The 20,682-nt window shown below is 51.4% G+C and overlaps 3 protein-coding genes, 1 long non-coding RNA gene and 2 pseudogenes across 4 annotated transcripts; 3 read left to right on the plus strand and 3 right to left on the minus strand.

Moving 5' to 3' along the window:
* Positions 1-777: 777 nt before the first annotated feature.
* LOC136542248 (pentatricopeptide repeat-containing protein At2g22410, mitochondrial-like) lies at positions 778-4,403 on the minus strand. The gene is made up of 4 exons (XM_066534595.1): positions 2,318-4,403; positions 2,102-2,190; positions 1,698-1,855; positions 778-1,560 (listed from the first exon to the last, which is right to left on the minus strand). The coding sequence occupies exon 1, from the start codon at positions 4,352-4,354 to the stop codon at positions 2,426-2,428; it is 1,929 nt and encodes a 642-aa protein (XP_066390692.1). The 5' UTR covers positions 4,355-4,403; the 3' UTR covers positions 778-1,560; positions 1,698-1,855; positions 2,102-2,190; positions 2,318-2,425.
* A 78-nt stretch (positions 4,404-4,481) lies between these two features.
* On the plus strand, positions 4,482-5,059 carry LOC136542256 (uncharacterized). The gene is made up of 2 exons (XR_010780636.1): positions 4,482-4,587; positions 4,689-5,059. It is a non-coding gene; the product is annotated as an uncharacterized lncRNA (long non-coding RNA).
* A 366-nt stretch (positions 5,060-5,425) lies between these two features.
* On the minus strand, positions 5,426-6,759 carry LOC136542251 (ubiquitin-ribosomal protein eL40A fusion protein-like). Its single transcript, XM_066534598.1, has 3 exons — positions 6,387-6,759; positions 6,181-6,247; positions 5,426-5,638 (listed from the first exon to the last, which is right to left on the minus strand). The coding sequence occupies exons 1-3, from the start codon at positions 6,698-6,700 to the stop codon at positions 5,594-5,596; spliced, it is 426 nt and encodes a 141-aa protein (XP_066390695.1). The 5' UTR covers positions 6,701-6,759; the 3' UTR covers positions 5,426-5,593.
* A 2,743-nt stretch (positions 6,760-9,502) lies between these two features.
* On the plus strand, positions 9,503-10,881 carry LOC136544311 (phenylalanine ammonia-lyase-like; annotated as a pseudogene).
* Positions 10,882-10,975: 94 nt separating this feature from the next.
* LOC136544312 (beta-amylase 2, chloroplastic-like) lies at positions 10,976-12,322 on the plus strand (annotated as a pseudogene).
* A 719-nt stretch (positions 12,323-13,041) lies between these two features.
* On the minus strand, positions 13,042-16,505 carry LOC136542250 (phytoene synthase 3, chloroplastic). Its single transcript, XM_066534597.1, has 5 exons — positions 15,556-16,505; positions 14,647-14,697; positions 13,869-14,277; positions 13,582-13,774; positions 13,042-13,485 (listed from the first exon to the last, which is right to left on the minus strand). Exons 1-5 carry the CDS (start codon positions 15,995-15,997, stop codon positions 13,291-13,293), a joined length of 1,290 nt encoding a protein of 429 aa, XP_066390694.1. The 5' UTR covers positions 15,998-16,505; the 3' UTR covers positions 13,042-13,290.
* Between the last annotated feature and the right edge of the window lie 4,177 nt (positions 16,506-20,682).

Raw genomic sequence — 20,682 nt, forward strand, 5'->3', positions numbered from 1 at the left:
CCTTGAGTGCACTTGTACGCTCCTTAATTTGTGATGGTTGTCAGTCTCATCTCCATGATTAAATATATCATTAACTCATTCGGTTGGTACAGATCCAGCGAGGCCATCATTAACATCATTCGGTTGGTACATTGTGGCTTAATCATCCTGCGCCCTGTTCATTTAAACTGCTTCTCTCACAACAAAACAGCATCAGCCGGCTTATCAGTCGCAGAAATCATCAACCTAACAGCGTGCTGATCTTATCCTAGTAGTCTGTATAGAGTACAGACTATAGACCAGAGATACAGACTATAGACCAGAGATTTAATAGTGGTTGGCTTTCGCATAGTCAAATGTTGTCGAATTATCCGCTAGGTATTCATGGAGGAGGCATCCCGGCATGTGTACAACTTTCTTCACGCCGTTTCATACGTTCACGGGATTAAGGTTCATTTGAAAATCCAAATTATATTGCTTATCTTGCAGGTTCTAGCTTGATTTTGTCAGCTTTTTTTTTCTCATGATGGGAAAATATATATTTCCCTGATCACAATCTAGAAAAGGGGGCACATCTTCACTCATGCAAATGAGAAAATTGTAAGCATAACAGATCTTTCTAGTAGGTTATCCTCCCAGTCCTAGCTTGTGATCATTCATACAGTTTAAAAAATAGAACCAAAAATACCCATCATTCTGGTAGGTAGCTGCTCTATTAGAGAAAAAAAAAACCCCGATTGCAAGTCATCATAAGCAAGCTCCAGGAACATGCTTTATCCACCATCACAACTTAAAAAACAAAGCAGTTCCATGATTTCTAAAGTAAAAAAAAGAAAGAAAGGAAGGGCAAAGCAACCTCACAAAGCATCAATATATTCCCATTAGCCGGAACCAAATCATCTAGCCATGGACTTGCAAGCAGCATCACAAGAAATGTGTACCAACCAGATCGGCGAAGTGATGTGGCCACGTGCCGTTGGCATCCTGGACTGACTCTCGAACCCTTGATTAGCCAGTAGTGCTTGCGTTGTGCCGATGGGAATTCACTACTTTTCGGCGCTTAATAACTGCCAAAGCACAACGCATGGTGGCCCCATGGGCACGCTGGTACTTACATTGCTGCCTTCAACTGGCAAGCGGCAAACTGCAGGCCCCCACTTACTTGCAGCTCGGCTGGTCAGCTTCGGCTGGCTGGCTGGCCTTTTTTTTTTTCTCCTGCCAGAGCAGTGTTTTTCTCTCACCAAATTCTAACATGAACAATATTTTCCAGCTGCTACAGTAGAAATTTAATGCCAGCCGAACACTCACTTGACTGATGCGCTGTAATGTAATGTACTCACGGTGCACAATTAAGAGAAGCACGTGGCAGGCATCACGAACTGATTAATGTAGGCACGGATCCATCCCACCTCATCTTGCGGCCGTTCAGTTAAACCAACCAATCTTTTCTCCTCGGAACAAAATTTGCAGGGCTCGCGCAGCGAAAAAAAAAGTGAAACTGTGATTCTTTGAATGATGTTGCTATCTTTGCTCTGCTTTTACATCTGGAGTCAGCGCCTCTGTTACCATGGTATACTCAATCTGGCCCAGAGATAGAGGAACAGAAAAATGTATGTCAGCATGTAGCTCTGTCTCTAAAAAGCTAGTAGGTAATCTTCTTTTTTTTAAAAAAGCTAGTAGTTAAGATCGTTGCCTTGTTGACAACTCGTAAGGGTGACCTGTGAACGTGTGCTGAGATCTTGTTGCCGAGCTTTAGTCTCTCTCTCCACATATATTGTTGAAACATCACAGTCACAAGGGATAGTGACTACTGAATTTGTGGGCGTAAGAACACCAGTCGAGTTGGTCGAGTGGCTTGCCCAGCGAACCATGACATCTACAGAAAACCAGAAACACAACCAGTTAGCAAGACAAATGAAGGGTTACATTACATGGTCAATACGGAAAACTGAAGTGGACAACTTATTTCTGAAACTGAACCAAAGCAAAAAGAGTAAGTCGTCCCAGTATTTTCTATGTAGGTGGACTTTGTAACTTAAATTATACGTCCACAATGATTTTATTCATGGATCTGATGAACCTGGACACTCTTTGAGAAATGTGCTTGGTCAGCACTACCTACCCTCAAAGGCTTCAACAGGAGGTGTGCTTGGCAATGAACATTACTCCCTCCAGCTCAAAATACATGTCACCGCCCTCATTTATACAACACTGCAAACAGATGTCTCATTTATTTGTGAATAACATTTATTTGGCAAGGGCGAGAAAGGAAGGGAAATATAGCTAAAAGTTCTAGGATGACCTGTATTTGAAAGAAGTTCGGAATCAGAGGGGGTACCTTGTAAAGCAATGTGCCAGCCACATTCATCTTCATTTTGTATAGTGCCTGACTCAGAAATGTTATGAACTTGTAACTGATCCTGAAAAGAATTCCAAATAGATTCCTTCACTCTACCACACATAGATCTTCTGGATGCACAGCCAAGAGATGCAAAGAAATCAAATGATACGACAGCTGATCAACTACTGCATAAATCTTGCTTGAGCTTTCATGTCTAATGTCTTCCACTCCAAATTCATGGATGCGGTTGTTTATTTCAATTGAACTAACAGCCATATCCTTTCTCGTCCCCCGCTCTTTCATTAATTTCCTGAGCCTTTTCATGTCTTCCCACTGGTGAGTTTCGTATAACAAGTTTGAAATTAGAACAAACAGACCTCCGCTGATGCCCTCCAGTTCAAGTAATTGCTTGATCACTTGCCTGCCAATCTTGACATTCCCATGGATTCTGCAGGCTCCCAGCAATGCACCCCAGACCACAACATCAGGCTTCATTGGCATCTCTTTTATTAGACAAACAGCCTTTTCAAGATGACCACGTCGGCCAAGAAGGTCAACCATGCAAGCATAATGCTCAACTTCATGCTTAACATTGTAAACATGTCTCATAGATTCAAAGTAATGCTGTCCAGTTTCTAGTAGACCCCCATGACTGCATGCAGAAAGAAGGGCCACAAAGGTAATCCCATCTGGCGAGAAGGAGTCTCTTACCATTGACCTGAAGAACGTGATTGTGTCCAATGCACGACCATGCAATGCCAGCCCCCCAATAATAACATTCCAAGAAACTACATTTCTATTACACATTTCACTGAACAGGCTGATTGCTGTGTCTACCTGACCACATTTTGCATACATGTCCAGAAGTGAATTAATTAGAGAGACATCAGGATTATAGATATTGTCTCTAATATAAAGGTGTACCATCTTCCCTACAGTCAAGTCACCAATTCGCCCACAAGCAGAGAGGACAGCCACTAAGGTAACCTCATCTGGAGCAAGACCCTGGGATTGCATTCGGTTATAAAGATCCAATGCTTCATGGCACTGGCCACGTTGAACATAGAAAGAGATCATGGCATTCCATGAGACTATGTTCCTCTCTGGCATGTGGTCAAACCAGCATCTTGCAGCATCAACTGAACCATGCTTCGTCTGAGCGCAAAGCATGGACGTCCATGAAACGACACTCTTGATGGGCATCATTTCAAAGCACCTACGAGCCATCCACAGATCCCCACACTTACCATACATGTCCACCAAAGCGCTTTCAAGAATCAGATCAACCCGAGATCCACTAACCAAGATATGACAATGCACAAGGCGACCAATTTCAAGGTTCTCTTCTTGTGAGCAGGCGAGAAGCAGGCTGGCCAACGTGAACTTATCTTCCAAGAACCCTTGACGCCTCATCTCTCCGAACAAGGCGCACGCCTCTCTAGTATCCCCCGCCTGCGCGTACCCACCGATCATCGAGTTCCACGACACAACATTCCTGCCCGCCATCTCATCAAAGAACCGCCTTGAGTCCCCCAGTGATCCGGCCGACGCGTAGGAGTGCAGAAGTGCGTTGCCCACAAACACCTGCCCCACAAGGCCAAGCCTCAGAGCGACACTGTGGACGGCCAGCGCGTGCTCCCGCGCCTGCGCTCTCGTGCATGCCTTGACAACAAAGGGCAGAGTGAACTCATTGGGCAGGATCCCTCGCCTGAGCATGCCGCGGTGGAGGCGTAGCGCTTCCCGCGGGCAGTCGCTGTTGCAGTAGGCTCTGATGATGGTATTGTACATGACCCTGTCCGGGTCAGGAATTCCATCGAACAGACGGCGCGCGTGGCAGAGAGCGCCATGTCCGGTGTTTGCAGAGACCGAGAGGGCGCAGTAAGAGGCGAGGAGGAGATCGGATGCGGCGGACAAGTAGGATCCGTGGACGAGGAGGTGGGCTTGGAGCTGGTTGAGGCGCTGGATGGAGCGGCACTGGCGCAGCAGCTTCTGCAGGGACGGGAGATAGTGGCCGGCGGTCGCGGGCGTAAGCATCGAAAGGCGAGGAGAAGCGACAAAGCAGTTTGCGTTTGTGAGGTGTGGGGAAAACCCCCAGCCCATGGGCCGCGAATGGTTCTTACTGGACCCTGGACCAAAAACTGCTTTACATATCCCGCAAATGGCGAGCGCCAAGCATCACAGGTCACAGGTGCACAGCGCAGGCGGAGCAGCATGAGGCTGTTCGGGAAACACGTGTTCCCGAGGCAGATCGCCCTGTTCGCCGCAGGGTAGGTACCTCCTCCGTCGTTCTCCTATCGATCTCTCCTCAATTGCAGCCGGGCGGCGGCGTCATCGCTGAGGTGCATGCTCGATTGAACATGAACTGCAGGCTGGTGTTCTTTGGGGCGACGACGTACGACGTGCACCGGTCCATCAAGAACAACGAGCAGCCGCCGACCAGGGAGCAGATGGAGGCGCTCCAGGAGACCAGGACTACATCAACTCCAAGAAGCGAAGCAGTGAGGCCGGTGAAGAATGAAGATCCGTGCTTTATGCGAAGCTGATACATATTCATCATTTGCTAGGTGTGTATGCTCGCAATAAGATCGGGTCAGGTGGGGGCTGAAAACAAGTAGGTGCGTGCTATATGTTCGACGATATTCCCATGAGGATTTCTGGACTGTAAAATGAATCAGTAAATGTGGCTTCGACGATATTCCCACGAGGAGACTATAAATAAATCAGTAAATGGCTGTGTAATTATGAGGTTGTAATTGGGCATGTTTCGAGAGAAGCATGGCGGAGTGCGCGACCCAGGGTTGGGTGCAACCCGGCGTCCTTGCCACATATCTTGTTTGGATGCACTTATATCCATCTCAATCACGTGTGTTTGAGTGGATTGAGATAAAAATTAGTTTTAAATTTCACCTCAATATAAACACACGTGGATTCAGTTGAATAGGAGCATATCCAAGTAAGCCCACAACGGGTTTGTGCCGGGGCCAGGGGGCATCGCGCGCGGATGGGACGCCGGCACGTGGGGGTGGTGGACGTGGGCAAGCAAACCCACAGCGAAGAACTATACTATGATATTCCGCCATTTATACATGTAGATACATATCTCACTTATATAACCAATGTATATAATAATAATTATATTAGAAACATCTTAACCAAGTGTAGCACACTTTTTCCTACTATACTACAACTTTATTCATAAAAAGGAGCGGAAGGTAAAATTTATTAAGCATCCCAAAATTCCAACTGATGATGCCTGACCAGGCTCTCCAACGATCATGTTCCACCAATCTTGGACATGAACCTTTTCTTTGACCTCAGCTGAAAAATTAGATGGCACAGGTCAGATGAAAGAATGACCAAATGTGCTGATAGTAATAATTGAAGTATGACTGCAGATCAAGTGTGCATAGCAGTAAACTCATCGTCAGTTAAAACTTAAAAGTCTATCTTGCTATATAGATATATACGATGACTGGAAAAGCCAAAAAAAAAAATTGCGATCGCCTAATATAAAACCAAAAACATGAGACAACAACAACAATGGTTGCCTAATATACGAACGAAGGGGCAAAGCCGCAAAAGTACACTTGGATGACCCATAAACGCTACCAACTATTCTCACGAGTAAATTAATCTGAAAGCATGACGTACTACTCACAGCAGCGATGCCAAAGCAATAACCTTGACAGTAATTCTGAAACAAAGTATTGTATATGACGACTGAACAAAGCCTAAACATTAACATCAACTAAAACCAATGAGCATGAAAGATGATAGTCTATATATAACGATCGAAGTAGTATATAACAAATCAAAAGTTACTGGATGAACACAAGTTAAACTGATTGATGGATTCTCACCGCGTTGGTGTGCCCACACTTCTTCTTGCGGCAGTTGGTTGCCCTGAGAGGAAGCCGTGCATAGCACCTGCAGGAGAAGACGGAGGATCAAAGATCAAAGTTAGGGATCGTATGCGCAGAGAGCTTGGATCAGTACTTGCATTGAACGAAACGATCGAGCGGGATCATCAGTAAGTAATAAAGGCGTATATATATACAGTACGTACTTGCGGCAGACCATCTTGTTCTCGTTGTACTTCTGCGCGAGCTCGCGGAGGCTGGGCTGGATCCCCTCGGGGTAGCCGCCCCTGCTGCCGCCGCGGAGGCGCAGCACCAGGTGCAGCGTCGACTCCTTCTGGATGTTGTAGTCGGCCAGGGTGCGGCCGTCGTCCAGCTGCTTCCCCGCGAAGATGAGGCGCTGCTGGTCCGGCGGGATGCCTTCCTTGTCCTGGATCTTCGCCTTCACGTTGTCGATGGTGTCGCTGCTCTCCACCTCCAGCGTGATCGTCTTCCCCGTCAGCGTCTTCACGAAGATCTGCATCTTGCTTCCCACGTCGCGTCGTCTCACCCTCCGCTCCTTTCGGTTTCGTGGTGGTACGAGGTTATCGAAACCAGCTATTGACGGAAGGACGTGCTCTATCCCTGCTTTATATAGGGAGGAGGTGACTTGCCGGCTGCGAAATCTACCAGATGGAGATTTCGCGGACAGGAGTGTACGTGACTCCTACGAAACTGATGGAGTTTTTTTTTTTTTTGCTTTTTCAAAATTACTAATACTAATGAGTACTTTTTTTGAGCAAAATGAGTACTACCCGCCTACTAGTCGTCCCAATAACCAATATGTCAAGCCTCGGAGAATCAGAGGCCCAAGATTTAGTTTGGGCTGATCCTATAGTAGATACACATAAGCTCTTTTTGGTTGACACAATTACATTTGGGACTCTTATGTTCTTCCCCATTTATTTAACTTTGTGATTTTGCCCTTCTGTTTCAGAAAGAAAGCAGAGTTTACCCCTATGTATCATTTAGACGAGTTAACATAGCAAGTTCAACTAAAAAAGACTGGTTTTCCCATGGGAATTTGCCCCTACGTATTTTAGTACCCCTTCCGTTTTAAATTATAAGTCGCTTGGATTTTTTTGGTACATCCATTTTGCTATGTATATAGATATAACAATATATCTAGATACATAGCAAAATCGATGTACCGAAAAAGTCAAAACGACTTATAATTTGGAATGGAGGGAGTACTATGTAACTTTAACATCTATTTTGACATCGAATATTCAGACAACATTTTAAAAGATTTTTTTAGAAAAAATTGCAAATAATTCAAATTTAAGCAATGTTTAACAAGTTCAACATGCTTAATCACTTTTGATTTTTTTCCATTTTATTTAATTTGTTTATTCGACATTAATCTAACAGAATCTAAAACAGGGGGATGGTTGCTTCGGATTTAAAAATTAAAGGTAAAGGCACAAAGTTGAAAAAAAACGAGATTAAAATTACAATTGGCCTTCAGAGCAGGGGGCAAGAACACCAATCTCCCTTTTATTTACAACCGACCTTGAATAAACACTTAATGCATTGATAACCTTAATATTTTAGGCCGGATGCAGATCTTGTTATGGCATTGCGTGTCTTTTTTTTTTTTTTTTTGTCCACGTATTTTTGAAATGGATGGACATATATTTTGCCTGCGCAGCATCTTCGTCATGGGCCGCAGAGTTAGGCCCATTGAACGACTGTTTGGGCCAACTAATTAGGTTACATGTCCTTTGTGTTTCATTTTCTTGGGCCGGCACTAACGTAACGTCCCTGGCCCAGAAATTTTCTTCTCAGCTAGACAGAACATTTCTTTTTCTCAAGGGAAAAGAATCAAATCTGGACATGGAAACTCACTCTGCCTCAGGATTCAGATGTGCGTCGCTAGGTGTGCTACTCCTGCCTACTGGTGCACACGAGGCGATTACTATATGCTGCTTCTAAAATCTTATTAAAGAAGCAGCTGGTCTGGTACCACATTGTCTGTTGTTTGTTCCCAGTTGCCACCAACATTGCTTGATGTGTTGTTATCAAAAAAAAAAAAATGCGTGATGTGTGGACATGAAAACACGTATGTAGGACGACTAGCAATTAGCAGGAGGACTGCAGGAGGCATATTGCGTATCAGCCGTCCCTTCCACAGGTCCCCTCTCTAAAATATTTTCGGCAACGAGGAATGGAAGGCCAGCATCCCTGCAATTCCTACAGCCAATGCTGCTGCTGCTGTACACAAACAGGCTTCTTCCTTCTCGAGCCATATATTCCTTGACCTTCCTACATTCCTACTACTGCAACACAAAACACAATGCTCGGCCGACGGTTTGCGAGACTCTGACCATACGCACAGCCAACAGATTGGCATATTGTTAGATAACGTAAAATAAAACATGAAAAGGATGTGAAAAAGATCCGGTTGCTTTCAACCACACAAGCATAAACAATCTCCGGTTTCCTCTGGGACAAAGAGTACAATTGCGTCACCCAGGCACCCGGCATTTAGCACTTAGCAAACTCCTCAGTCTCTGTGCTGAATAAACTAGAGCCTGGGACTGGGAGAAAGAAGCACGCAAGGTTATCTCAAGATCCGTCTGATGAGCTGATGCAGCCAGCGACGTGACATTTCACTGGAATTTTGGGCTAAATAAGTACGTTTAGATTTCAACAGGATCTTGTAGACACGGACTGATGAGCGGAAACTTTTTACTTGCAACAGCTGACGCCGCAGGCATGGCTGTTCCCGTGTCCGTAGGGAGAACACCTGCACAGGCGTATCTTTGGTGAGCTCATGCTATGATCCTTCTTCACAGTGGCAAATGGTGCCATCTGTGGTACTCCCTAAGGCCATCAGGAATTTGAAATTTTCTTTGGGCTACCAAACCTTACAGCTCTGCGACTAAAGATTGTATCTTTTTTTTTACAGAATTATTTAGATCCATTTTCTGTAATCCAGCAGCTATCAGTTTAGCACACTTAAGTCCTGTTTGTTTTGACATAACTTCTTCACCAGCTTCATGAGCTGTTTGAAGTTGTTTTGTGCCAGACAAATCTTTTTGCAAATAACTCCACATGTGAACCTCCTCACAACATACTCTCACATGGGGTAAATGGAAGATGAAGTTAAAAGAGTTAAATGCACCAGAGATCCATTAACTTATGAGAAAGTTTCAGTTGAGTCCATCAACTTTCAAAGTGGCTTTTTGGGTCCATAAACTTTTAAAATGGTTCGCTGCAGTCCATACCTATTTATTTAACCTTAAATTCAAAACACATTTGCAGAAAACCCCTCCCCACACACATGCAGGTGCATGCATGGCTCCGGCGCTGGCCTGGGCTCGAGCGCGTGCAACTCGTACTCGAGCACGGGCTTGCCGGCGAGGTTGGGCTCGGCGAGGCCGAGCGTGAAGGTGCAGCCCTGCATCTGGCCGCCGAGGCCGTCGACGTGCTGAAGCTCATATCGTCGACGTTCCTGATCGCGCTGTGCCAGACCGTCGACCTACGCCACCTGGAGGAGAACCTGAAGAGCGCCGTGAAGAGCTGCGTGATGACGGTGGCCAAGAAGACCCTGAGCACCAGCGCCACGGAGGGCCTCCATAGCGCGCAGTTCTGCGAGAAGGACCTGCTCACGGCGATCGACCGCGAGGCGGTGTTCGCGTACGCGGACGACCCCTACAGCACCAACTACCCGCTGATGCAGAAGATGCGGTCGGTGCTGGTCGAGCACGCTGCTGGTGTTGCCGGCGTGCACGCAGCTCTTCACGACGCTCTCGGTTGTTGCCGAAGTACCAGTTGAGGGTGTAGTTTGCAAACCGAACCGAATAATCCCAAAGTCATGTAAACAAACTTGTAGATCGCTTCTAGCTCTACAATTTTTGTTACTACACCTTTCACTGGATCGGGCTGGTTTGATAGTTTGAGGGAGCCGAAGATTGAGTTTCAGCTTGTATATTTGAGGTGGTATTGATAAGTTCATTCAGTTCATTCAGTTCGCACCATCACCGCGTCGGGCGACCTGGTCCCGCTCTCCTACATCGCGGGACTCGTCACCGGCCGGGCCAACTCCACGGCGGTGGCACCCGACGGCAGGAAGGTGGACGCCGCGGAGGCGTTCAAGATCGCCGGCATCCAGCACGGCTTCTTCGAGCTGCAGCCCAAGGAAGGGCTCGCCATGGTGAACGGCACGGCCGTCGGCTCTGGGCTGGCGTCGATCGTGCTCTTCGAGGCGAACGTCCTCGCCGTCCTCGCCGAGGTCATGTTCGCCGTGTTCTGCGAGGTGATGAACGGCAAGCCCGAGTACACCGACCACCTGACCCACAAGCTGAAGCACCACCCGGGGCAGATCGAGTCCGCGGCCATCATGGAGCACATCCTGGACGGCAGCTCCTACATGATGCTCGCCAAGAAGCTCGGCGGCTGGACCCCCTGATGAAGCCGAAGCAGGACAGGTACGCGCTCATCGGCTTGTCGATGGACAACACCAGGCTTGCCATCGCGGCGATCGGCAAGCTCATGTTCGCGCAGTTCTCGGAGCTCGTGAACGACTTCTACAACAATGGCCTGCCGTCCAACCTGTCCGGAGGGCGCAACCCGAGCCTGGACTACGGCTTCAAGGGCGCCGAGATCGCCATGGCGTCCTACTGCTCTGAGCTCCAGTTCCTGGCCACGCTCTGCAGCTAGCACTCATCTCGGACCAGCGCACGCTCGAGCTCGGCAAGGCCTCCAGCGCTCTGCACAGCAAGGAGGGCGTCATGCTGGAGCTCCCGGCGGAGGGATGGATGGAAATGGCGAGCTGGACATGGACGCGTCTTCGGGGTCCTGCCGGGCCACCATGCTGGCCGCACCATCACGAGCGAGCGCCACTCCGTCTTGGGCTCCATCATTCTGCACTTTTTCCTTTGTTTTTAACTGGACTTTTTTCTACTCTGGAAAGTCCGAAAATTGCATCCACTACACACTAGTGGATGTGGACCGAACGTAAGGTCGACGACAAGGTTTGTGAATTAGACACTGACGAACTACTTAATTGCCGTTGGACGTTGCAGCATACCGCTCCCGAGATGGGTTGTGGAGGAGATGGACAAGGACCAGGACCTGGCCTACACCGACCGGAGCGGCCGCCGGAACTACGATCGTGGAGGTCCAGGTCGGCATGGGCCCCGCCGGCGAGCTGCGCTACCCGTCCTACCCGGAGAGCAACGGCACCTGGTCCTTCCCTGGCATCGGCGAGTTCCAGTGCTATGACAGGGTACAGCATGCGTGCTCGTTCGTTTTTTTGTACCCCTCTCAGAGCTTGTAACTGACCTGTTGCGTGCGATATCCATGTGCATTCATGCAGTACATGTTGAGTAGCTTGAAGGCGGCTGCCGAGGCCGTGGGCAAGCCGGAGTGGGGCAACGTGGGTCCTGGCGACTCCGGCGGCTACAAGGACTGGCCGGAGGACACGGGCTTCTTCCGTCGTGAGGGCGGGTGGAGCACGGAGTACGGGCAGTTCTTCATGAGCTGGTACTCGAGGATGCTGCTGGAGCACGACGAGCGCATCCTGTCGGCGGTGACGGGCGTGTTCACGGGGTCCCCCGGCGTGAAGATCTCGGTGAAGGTGGCCGGGATCCACTGGCACTACGGCACCCCGTCCCACGCGGCGGAGCTGACGGCGGGGTACTACAACACCCGGCAGCACGACAGGTACTCGCCCATTGCGCGCATGCTGGCGCGCCACGGCGCCGTGCTCAACTTCACGTGCGTCGAGATGCGGGACCACGAGCAGCCGCAGGACGCGCAGTGCCGCCCCGAGGCGCTGGTGCAGTAGGTGGCCGCCGCGGCGCGGGAGGCCGGTGTCGGGCTGGCCGGGGAGAACGCGCTGCCACGCTACGACGAGACGGCGCACGACCAGGTGGTGGCCACGGCCGCCGAGGACCGCATGGTGGCGTTCACGTACCTGCGCATGGGGCCCGATCTGTTCCAGCCCGACAACTGGCGCCGCTTCGCCGCCTTCGTCAAGCGCATGTCCCAGCCGGGCGCACGGGAGGCGTGCCGGGAGCAGGTGGAGCGCGAGGCCGAGGGCGTCGCGCACGCCACCCAGCCGCTCGTGCACGAGGCCGCCGTCGCGCTCACCGATTGATGTGCAGGTGGCCGGCGTTCCCACCCACTGCCGAGATGGTCGTACGTGGAGGAAGGCACGAGCAAGTAAAGCACTAAACCCGGCCACGCATGCACTGCATGCGTGTGGGAAGGAGTTTTCTACAAATGTGTTTTGAATTTAAGGTTAAATAAATAGGTATGGACTGCAGTAAACCATTTTAAAAGTTTATGGATCCAAAACGCCACTTTGGAAGTTGATGGACTCAACTGAAACTTCCTCATAGGTTAATGGATCTCTGGTGCATTTAACTCAAGTTAAAAATAGTGGCTTCTCCCACTCACAGCAATGGGGAACAGCACACGCATAGGCCGCATTTGCCCCTACGCAGGGAGGGAGTGCGCGGGCTCGGCCACCGGGGGCGTGGGCGCAGCAGTCGGAGCACGTGGCTGCCGGGGCTCGCTTGCGGGCGCACTGGCATGTCGGGACTCGGAAAGAAAGATACGAGGAAGAAAGGATTTGGGAAGAAAGAGAGGCCGTAGAGAAGGAGATGAGTAAGAAAGAGAGACCATGGGAAAGAGCATTATGGTCATTTTAATCTTTATTTTCTATCACGAGAGGTTGTTTTGTCAAATGTTCATCAAGACAAGGTCAATGTTATTAATAGAGCTGCTCATGGAGAAAATTTTTTTGTTTCACTAGTGAAGCTGAGCAGTGAGTGACAGCATGGCATGTCACAACATTACTAATTAGGCCAATCAAGGTAGCTACAGAAACATACTCTGTATGCAAGAAGGTTACCCACTATCTTATTTCACTTTTACTCTTTTTAGTATACACATATATGATACATCCAGTGCTTGTAGTACATGGCTAAACTCGGAGTACAAGTATCTAACACCGACCACCACCACCTGCCAACCATGTACTACTATTGATACATGTGGCCTGACCAGAAATTTGTACATCATATCATTCACTGCTATGTACCGAACGTTACAGAGACCGTTCTATGTTAGGCTGGAGTAGCGTCTCTGTCTCTCAGCCTGCTGAGAAGAGGGGGGCACCAGTGATATCAGGTACGCCTTGGGCAGCGCCATCAGCTTCTTCCTCTTTGGAACGTAGGCCCTCCTGGTGAAGTTGTTGTAGTCGTTCGCCTCGATCTCGTCGAGGATTTGCCGGTACAGGAGCAGAGAAGCCCACACCTGAAACAGCAGTTGCAGCATGCAGGCTGTTCAATCATCTGAATTCTGAAGCCAGGCAAGTAAAGATGGTGATGTGTGCGTCTCAGCTAGACTCACCGGCCATCGGCTCTCCTGATTGAGCTCGGTGGCGCCTTCCTCGGCCTGCCTGAAGAAGGCTCTGGCCCTGGTGATCTGGCCCCTCATGAAGCTCCGCCACTCGTCGGTGACGCGGCCGTCCAAGATGTCGGCGTCGGAGAGCCCCGCCATCTCCAGTTCGTCCTGTGGGAGATAGATCCTTCCCCTTCTGGCGCTGTTATTTGTTGGCACACGTGAAGCACACGCATGTAAGTATTGTAGGCAATATATATGGGCGAGGACGGACGCTGACATTGGAGATGACGTACTCCTCGCCGACGTCCCTGAGGATGTTGGTGAGCTGGTTGGCCAGGCCCAGCGCCAGCGCCCCCTTGTAGACCGTCTCGGTGGCCGCCCTCGAGTCCGGCGAGATGCCCATCACCGGGACGCTCATCAGCCCCACGGTGCCGGCCACGTAGTAGCAGTAGAGGTACAGCTCGTCGAAGCTCCGGTACCGGGACTTCTTCAGGTCCATGCGCATCCCCTCGATCATGTCCCTGAACGGCTGTATGTCGACGGGGAAGTTGGCGACGGTGTCGGACAGGGCGGCGTCGAGCATGTCGTACGGGCGGCCGGCGAAGATGTCCTCCAGCCGCGACTCCCACCGGTCCAGCGCCACCGCCGAGATGTGGGACGCGTTGGGCCCGTCAACCAGCTCGTCCGTTCTCCTGCACCACACTGAACACGCGCGCACACAGATGGAACACCACGTCAGCGATCCATCACTGTCATCCCTTCCCTACTGATCAATCATCAAGGAAAAATCATCGTGCCGGTGCATAAACTAATCTCTAGCTCATCAGAGTGTAAACATTTTTTTACTGCATGCTTAGCCATACGGTAGGTATGAACTGGATTTTGGGTGACAGCATCAGCAAGTATCGTTTCTGCATGTCCTATGCTGCAACAAGTCGTCGTCTAAAGGCGGTTTACTGTTTTACTAACATTCAGAAAACGAAAGGAACCTTTTGCGCCGACTGTCAGGTGTCAACTGCAGACGGTACTAGAAACCGGGACATGCGGGGTTTGGTCTGCTTGCTTGCTTACCGTATATTGCCCAGATTGCCCTCCTCCGCTCCGGCGTCATCAGCTGCGTCGCTGCAACAGAAGAACAGCGGCATCTCATCAGATCAGAGATTCAGAGGTCAGGCACATGCATGTGCGCACTGATTGTCGAAGCTGACTGGTCGGTATTCGGTATGTGGTGTCCACAACTACATGGCAAAATAGTCATTGTTCCTGATGTAGTATGATTAACATCTCAATGCATGCGTCCAAGATCGAGTCCATACTCATGTGGAAAGTCATCTCTACTTTTCATGAGCATGCTGTCAATTTTTTTCAATCATTGTCATAGTTAATCAAATTAAATATACTAGCCGGTGCAGTAAGCAAATTGGAAAGGCAGGTGTTGGACTCGGACGGTCGGTTCAGGCTTCTTTCGACCAAGGATATGCATGACTGAGATTTTCATCCTTTTCCTATTGTCCTTTTTAGGACAAAAAGTTTGTTTTTTTACTTTGTTTATTAAACAGCTTGCGAGAAAAACACACTAGTACTTGTGACACATGCATGTGCCTCGATCACGGCAAAACCTTTGTGGCTGGGGCGTAGCGAACAAAACTTGCCACGCCTAATCTTTAGTGTGGCTGTTAAAGAAAGTGTGTTGACTAAAATCGAAGTCACACTTATGATAAGGTTTGGCATGAAGATAATTCTATGGCATGTGGATTAAGTGCTAAAAAAGTATGACGTGCTATAGGTGTAACAGTGAATCAAACAGCGCTGAAGAAATTGTGGCACGACAGATTTTAGTCACCAACCAAACAAACCCGACGTGATAGGTTTTGGTCACCCCACCCAAACAGACCCTTTGGTCATTAAACTAGGAGTACTCTTAAACTAGACTCTATTCAGATGAACAAGGGGAGTAGCGGGAATTTTGATCTCGTTTACCCAGGTAGAATGTCTTGGCGTACTCCTGGCAGACCTCCCCGCAGCGGTGGAAGGCCGCCTTGAGCCCGCCGTCCATGGGCACGGGCTCGATCCGCGCCGTCCTCGGCGCCGCGGCCGCGAGCGCCGCCTGCTTGAGCACGACCTCGTGCACCCTCTGCTCGGACGGCACGGCGAGCGCGTCGTCCCCGGGCGCCGGCGCCGCCACATGGAGTCCCCGCAGCGGCAGTGCTGGCGCGGGCGCGGCGGCGCCCCACGGCTCGGCCTCGAGGCAGCCAATGGTGTTGGAGGAGCCCGCGGCGCGCACGGAGCCCGGCGCCACGCCGCGGCCTCCTCGCCACCGCCTCCCGTACCTGGCCGAGAACGTCGCCGTGCGGGTCGGCGCGTCCACGGGCCACCGTGCCGCGCACGCCGGCGACTTCACCGCGTGGCTAGTGGACATCATGGCTGGCTGACACTCGGCGATGGCGGATATATGGAGCTGAGGAAGGTGGTGACCAGGCCGAGCTATATAGAGAGGGATCGAGAGAGCAGAGGCGGGCGGGGTCTGGAGGCTGGAGGCTGGAGGTGGGAGACTGAGAGCTGAGAGGTGACAGAGTGAGTGAGGCCAGCAGGCGACAGGGCTCCCGTCAGTTTTGTCCGTTGCCTGCAGGACACTGGCCGAGTACTGCAAAAACACAAAACTAGCCCTCTCCCGTGTGGCAGGTGACCGGCCACTGGTTTTCGGATTCCAAACCGCGAGTTCCAAAGCGGCGAGATGGCAGAGCCAGACTTCGTGGCGGCTCCCGTGTTGGCCACGCTCGCGGGAGGAGTGGAGGACACCCCCAACCCACGAGCCTCTCTACTCTCTAGCTAGGCGAGATCGATCGAGGAGCACGGATGACAACCACAGCTGCGTGCACTCTCAAGCTCAAGCTACTCCACGTCTCCACGCACGCACGCACGCCCAAGGCATGGCGGGCCTTTTGTAATGCGGAATTGGGGAGCCGCGAGGCCAGGTGGCGGGCGTTGGCAGGGGGTGTTCCTGTCCAGGAGGAGGAGGACGCTCTTCGCCCTTCCGTGGTTCACTGGTTCGTGAAAGTGGCTGGTGAGGCATTTCGCCCGGCACTAGCAGGCCGCATGGCATTCGCAACCAGACAAAACGGCGCGCGTGGAAAGGTTCAGACGGTGTCCTGGTGGAGATGGCAACTCCGTTTTCGTATGTTGGCAGATGACTTGTGTCATTGTGTGCTGTGCTGTGGTGAGTCTCACGGCAGAAGTGGTCTCGCTTATCTGGCGAAACCATGCTACTCCAGTCTCCTGTACTAGAGAGCAAGCATCACAAAACCATTCTGCTAAAGCAGTGCGTAATAGAAGTACTCCTTACTTAGTATACTAAGGCCCTATTTTTACTGTACTCCCTCCTAAAATTCATATCACATCGAATGTTTTGACACATGCATGGAGTATTAAATATAGACTAATTCGACACCGCGGCGCTACAGTAAACATGTGCTAATGACGGATTAATTAGGCTTAAAAATCGTCTCGCAAATTAGTCTCCATCTATGTAATTGGTTTTGTAATAAATCTATATTTAATACTCCTTATTATCTAAACATTTGATGTGATATGAATTTTTACCAAACACCCCCCTAATAAACATCACGCGTGTGATCTCTCTGGTCTAAGTCAACGATGTATTCGAGTATCCCGCCGACCATGGTCTCTCTCCGGTACCCGCCTGTCACGAGCCACGCCCGGGCGCGTCGCGCACCGTACGCGGAGCGCCCACCCCGCACCCGTGGGCCAAGGGCCATGGCCGGTCCGCATCCGCCGCACGCACATGGCCATCAGGTCACGGTCCACGGAGACGACGAGACCGGTACCGGTACCCAGGCACAGGCAGGCAGCGCGCCGGAAGGGACACGTGGTGGGGCGCGCGATCGTGGCAGGCCTCGCCGCCCTCGGCCTGTCGGCATGTGGGAACGGCGCGACCGACAGGAGGAGCACCCGGTGGGGCCTCCTGCACCCCGCCCGCCCGGTGTGGCTCCGTGTCATTCAGTCATTCTCCCTCCCTTTCTTCCCACCTGGACTGGTGATGGTGGCCGTCGTTGCTGCGTTCCGCCGTCCGCCCAGTCCACTCCAGTTGCTGCTGGTGTGCGTGCTGGCGTCGCGTCGGGGCACCCAACGCACCCAGCCGGTGGCGCCTTGCCGGCTTGCCTTGCTCCGCGCGCACGGCAATGCCAATGCCCAATGCAGAAGCTGTGCCAGTGCGTGCGTGCGTGCGTGAGCCGCGAGCGCGACCCAATTGATAGGACGCGCGTTTGCCCACGTATCGGACGGCGGGACGGGACGGCGACCTGACCCGGTGTCGGGGCGGGCGGTGGTCACTGGTCGCCGTCGGCTCGTCCTGAGTGCGACCGCAGCTTTGCACGGTCGGCAGGATACGTGCCTACTACTACTGCCTAGAGTAGTGCGGTTTGCTGTGCCGTGTGCAGTGCTGGTGTTCGGTCACCGGTCGGTCGTACGCGGGATCGATGGACCACGAGACCATGCAAAAAAGAGGCATTTCCACTAATTGGAGCACCCATTTCTTTTCAAGGCGCCACTCCAGTGGCGAGCTGACATTTACCAGAGCTAGCTAGCTTTCTTTCTTTCTTTCTTTTTTGCAGCAACCGGTGTTACGTAACGTAGTAGTAGCTTTCTATCCATCCGTCCATACGGGAGAGGTGCACGCGTCGAGGTGATGTGGTGATGGACGTCGTAGTGCGCCAGTCGGGCAATTCACTCACGTGACATTTGTTTATGTCTTTTACTAGCAAGTGAGGCCATACTGTAGATTGCCATGCGGGCCCAAGGCCCCAAGGAACAACAACAAAGACTGAACTGGCTTTCTACCCACTAGGCAACGACTGCTGAATCTGGAAATCCGATGTGAAGACGAGGCGCACAAGAGGCTCATGAGCTTCATTTTACAGGACAGGAGAACATTCTAAGCAAACCGCTGTCAAACGCAAGGAAGCTCCAGTCCGGGTGAGCAGCGAGCCAGCGACAGAGCAGCGTGGCTATACTTGGCCATGCAGCCTGAGGCACGACGGCACGGCACGAAGCACATTTTTTTAGCCCGACACGAGCATGGCACGGCCCGGTGACATGCGGGCCCGGGTTGGCCCGGCCCGAGGCCGCAGGCCGTGCCTGGGCCGCTGCTAAGGCCCGTGGGCTGGCACGGCACGGCACGGCCTGAGTCAGCCGGCCCGGCAGCGGCCCGGCCACCCTCCTCCCCCTCTTGGGCTCCTGGCCTCCTCACTCCACTCCTCCGTCCTCCCCTCCCGGCCTCCCCGCGGCCCACACCCGCAGTCATGGCCACACACCCCCTCCTCATATATAAGCTCACGCCGCGGCCGCCGCGGCCACACCCGAAAACCCTAGCTCATTTCACTCGCTCGCCTGTCACCTCGCCTCGCTGCTCTCGCCTCGTAGTCTCGCTCTCGGCTTCGTCCTCCCCGACTCCGGTGAGGTGACCTCGACGATCCGCCTGCCGCCGGCGAGCAGCTCCCTACTCCTCCTACCAGATTCCCTCCCTGCTCCCTCTCCGGCCTCCGCCTCTCCCTTCTCCCTATCCCTATCTCCACTCTAGATCTCGGTGACTATGTGAGTTCGTGTCCCGTCTGCCCCTCCTCCGCCGCTCGCCGTCCTTCTAACCGGTGTGTCGTCTTCTCTGGGTGGCCCTCGTCTTCTCCGACACCGGGCTCCGGTTGCGCAGGTACATCCCTAACCCTAACCCTAACCCTAACCCTAACCCCGCCTACCGCCGACGAGCAGCTCCCTACTACTAAGTCCTACCTGATCCCCTCCCTGCTCCCTCTCCGCCTCTTCCTTCTCCCTATCCCTATCTCCCCTCTAGATCTGGGTGATTATGTGAGTTTGTGTCCCCGTGTGCCCCTCCTCCGCCGCTCGCCGTCCTTCTAACCTTACTGTCGTCTTCTCTAGGTGGCCATCGTCTTCTTCGGCACCGGGCTCCAGTTGCGCAGGTACATCCCTAACCCAAACCCAAACCTTAACCCTAACCTAAACCCTAACCCTAACTCTAACCCTAACCGTAACCCTAACCCTCTTCTTCTTCCATTGATGAATGGTTTGTGTCTTTGTGATCTATTCTGATGTATTGTTTTCCTCCTCCTCCACGTCTTTATGCAGGTCGGTAGCCGATGCGTCGTCTTCTAGCTGTGGCTTAGAGCGAGCAAGGCGGCCACCCGCCCCGTCGAGGAACGGGGCTGGAGAGGCGGCCATGGCCAACGAGGATGGCCTCCTACCGGTTGGCCTGGCCCTAGAGGGCGAGAACGACGACGACACTCGAGCCGACGCTGCTGCGTTGTTCGGTATTGATCTTGGGGATGGCTCTGCTGCTCCGATCGATGTGGACGCGGACGGTGGCGAAGGGGGGACGGCGACTGCGAACTCCAACGGCACTGGTCCTTCGGTTGCTGGTACAGGTAACACTAGTAAGCGCAAATCACCTGTGTGGGCTGATTTTGAGGAGATCTATAAGGTTATTAATGGTTCTAGAATTTGCACCAAGGTTGTTTGTAAGATATGCAAAACTACCTTATCTGCTAGATCTTCTGCTAACACTGGTCACTTAAAAAGGCACCAAAAATCATGTAGGATTAAAACTGATCGACGTGCTAGGGTTCAATCTAGGCTTTCATACAATCCTGATGGTTTTGTTTATAACTGGGATTATAAACCTGGAGTTGCTAGATCTGAATTATGTCATTTGATTGCTAAGCTTGATCTGCCTTTAGGAATTGGTGAGACTGATGCTTGGGAAGAATACATTGTTAGAGCTCATAATCCTAAGTTTGTGAAGGTCTCTAGACAGACCACCACTAGAGATCTTGGCAAACTTTTTAATGAACGACGTAATATAATTAAGAACTGTGTGTTGCCTGGTGCTTCTTCTATTGGTCTGACATCAGACATTTTGTCTGGTAATGCAAAGGAAGACTATATCAGTGTTGTTGCTCATTATATGACTGCTGACTGGGAGTTGCAGAAAAAGGTAATTGGTCTCCGCTTGATTGAGGTAAAACATACTGGTGACAATATTGCAGAAAAAGTTGCTTGTGTGATTGAAGAATTTGGTTT

Source organism: Miscanthus floridulus, chromosome 3 (assembly GCF_019320115.1).
Source record: "Miscanthus floridulus cultivar M001 chromosome 3, ASM1932011v1, whole genome shotgun sequence".
Lineage (NCBI taxonomy): Eukaryota > Viridiplantae > Streptophyta > Magnoliopsida > Poales > Poaceae > Miscanthus > Miscanthus floridulus.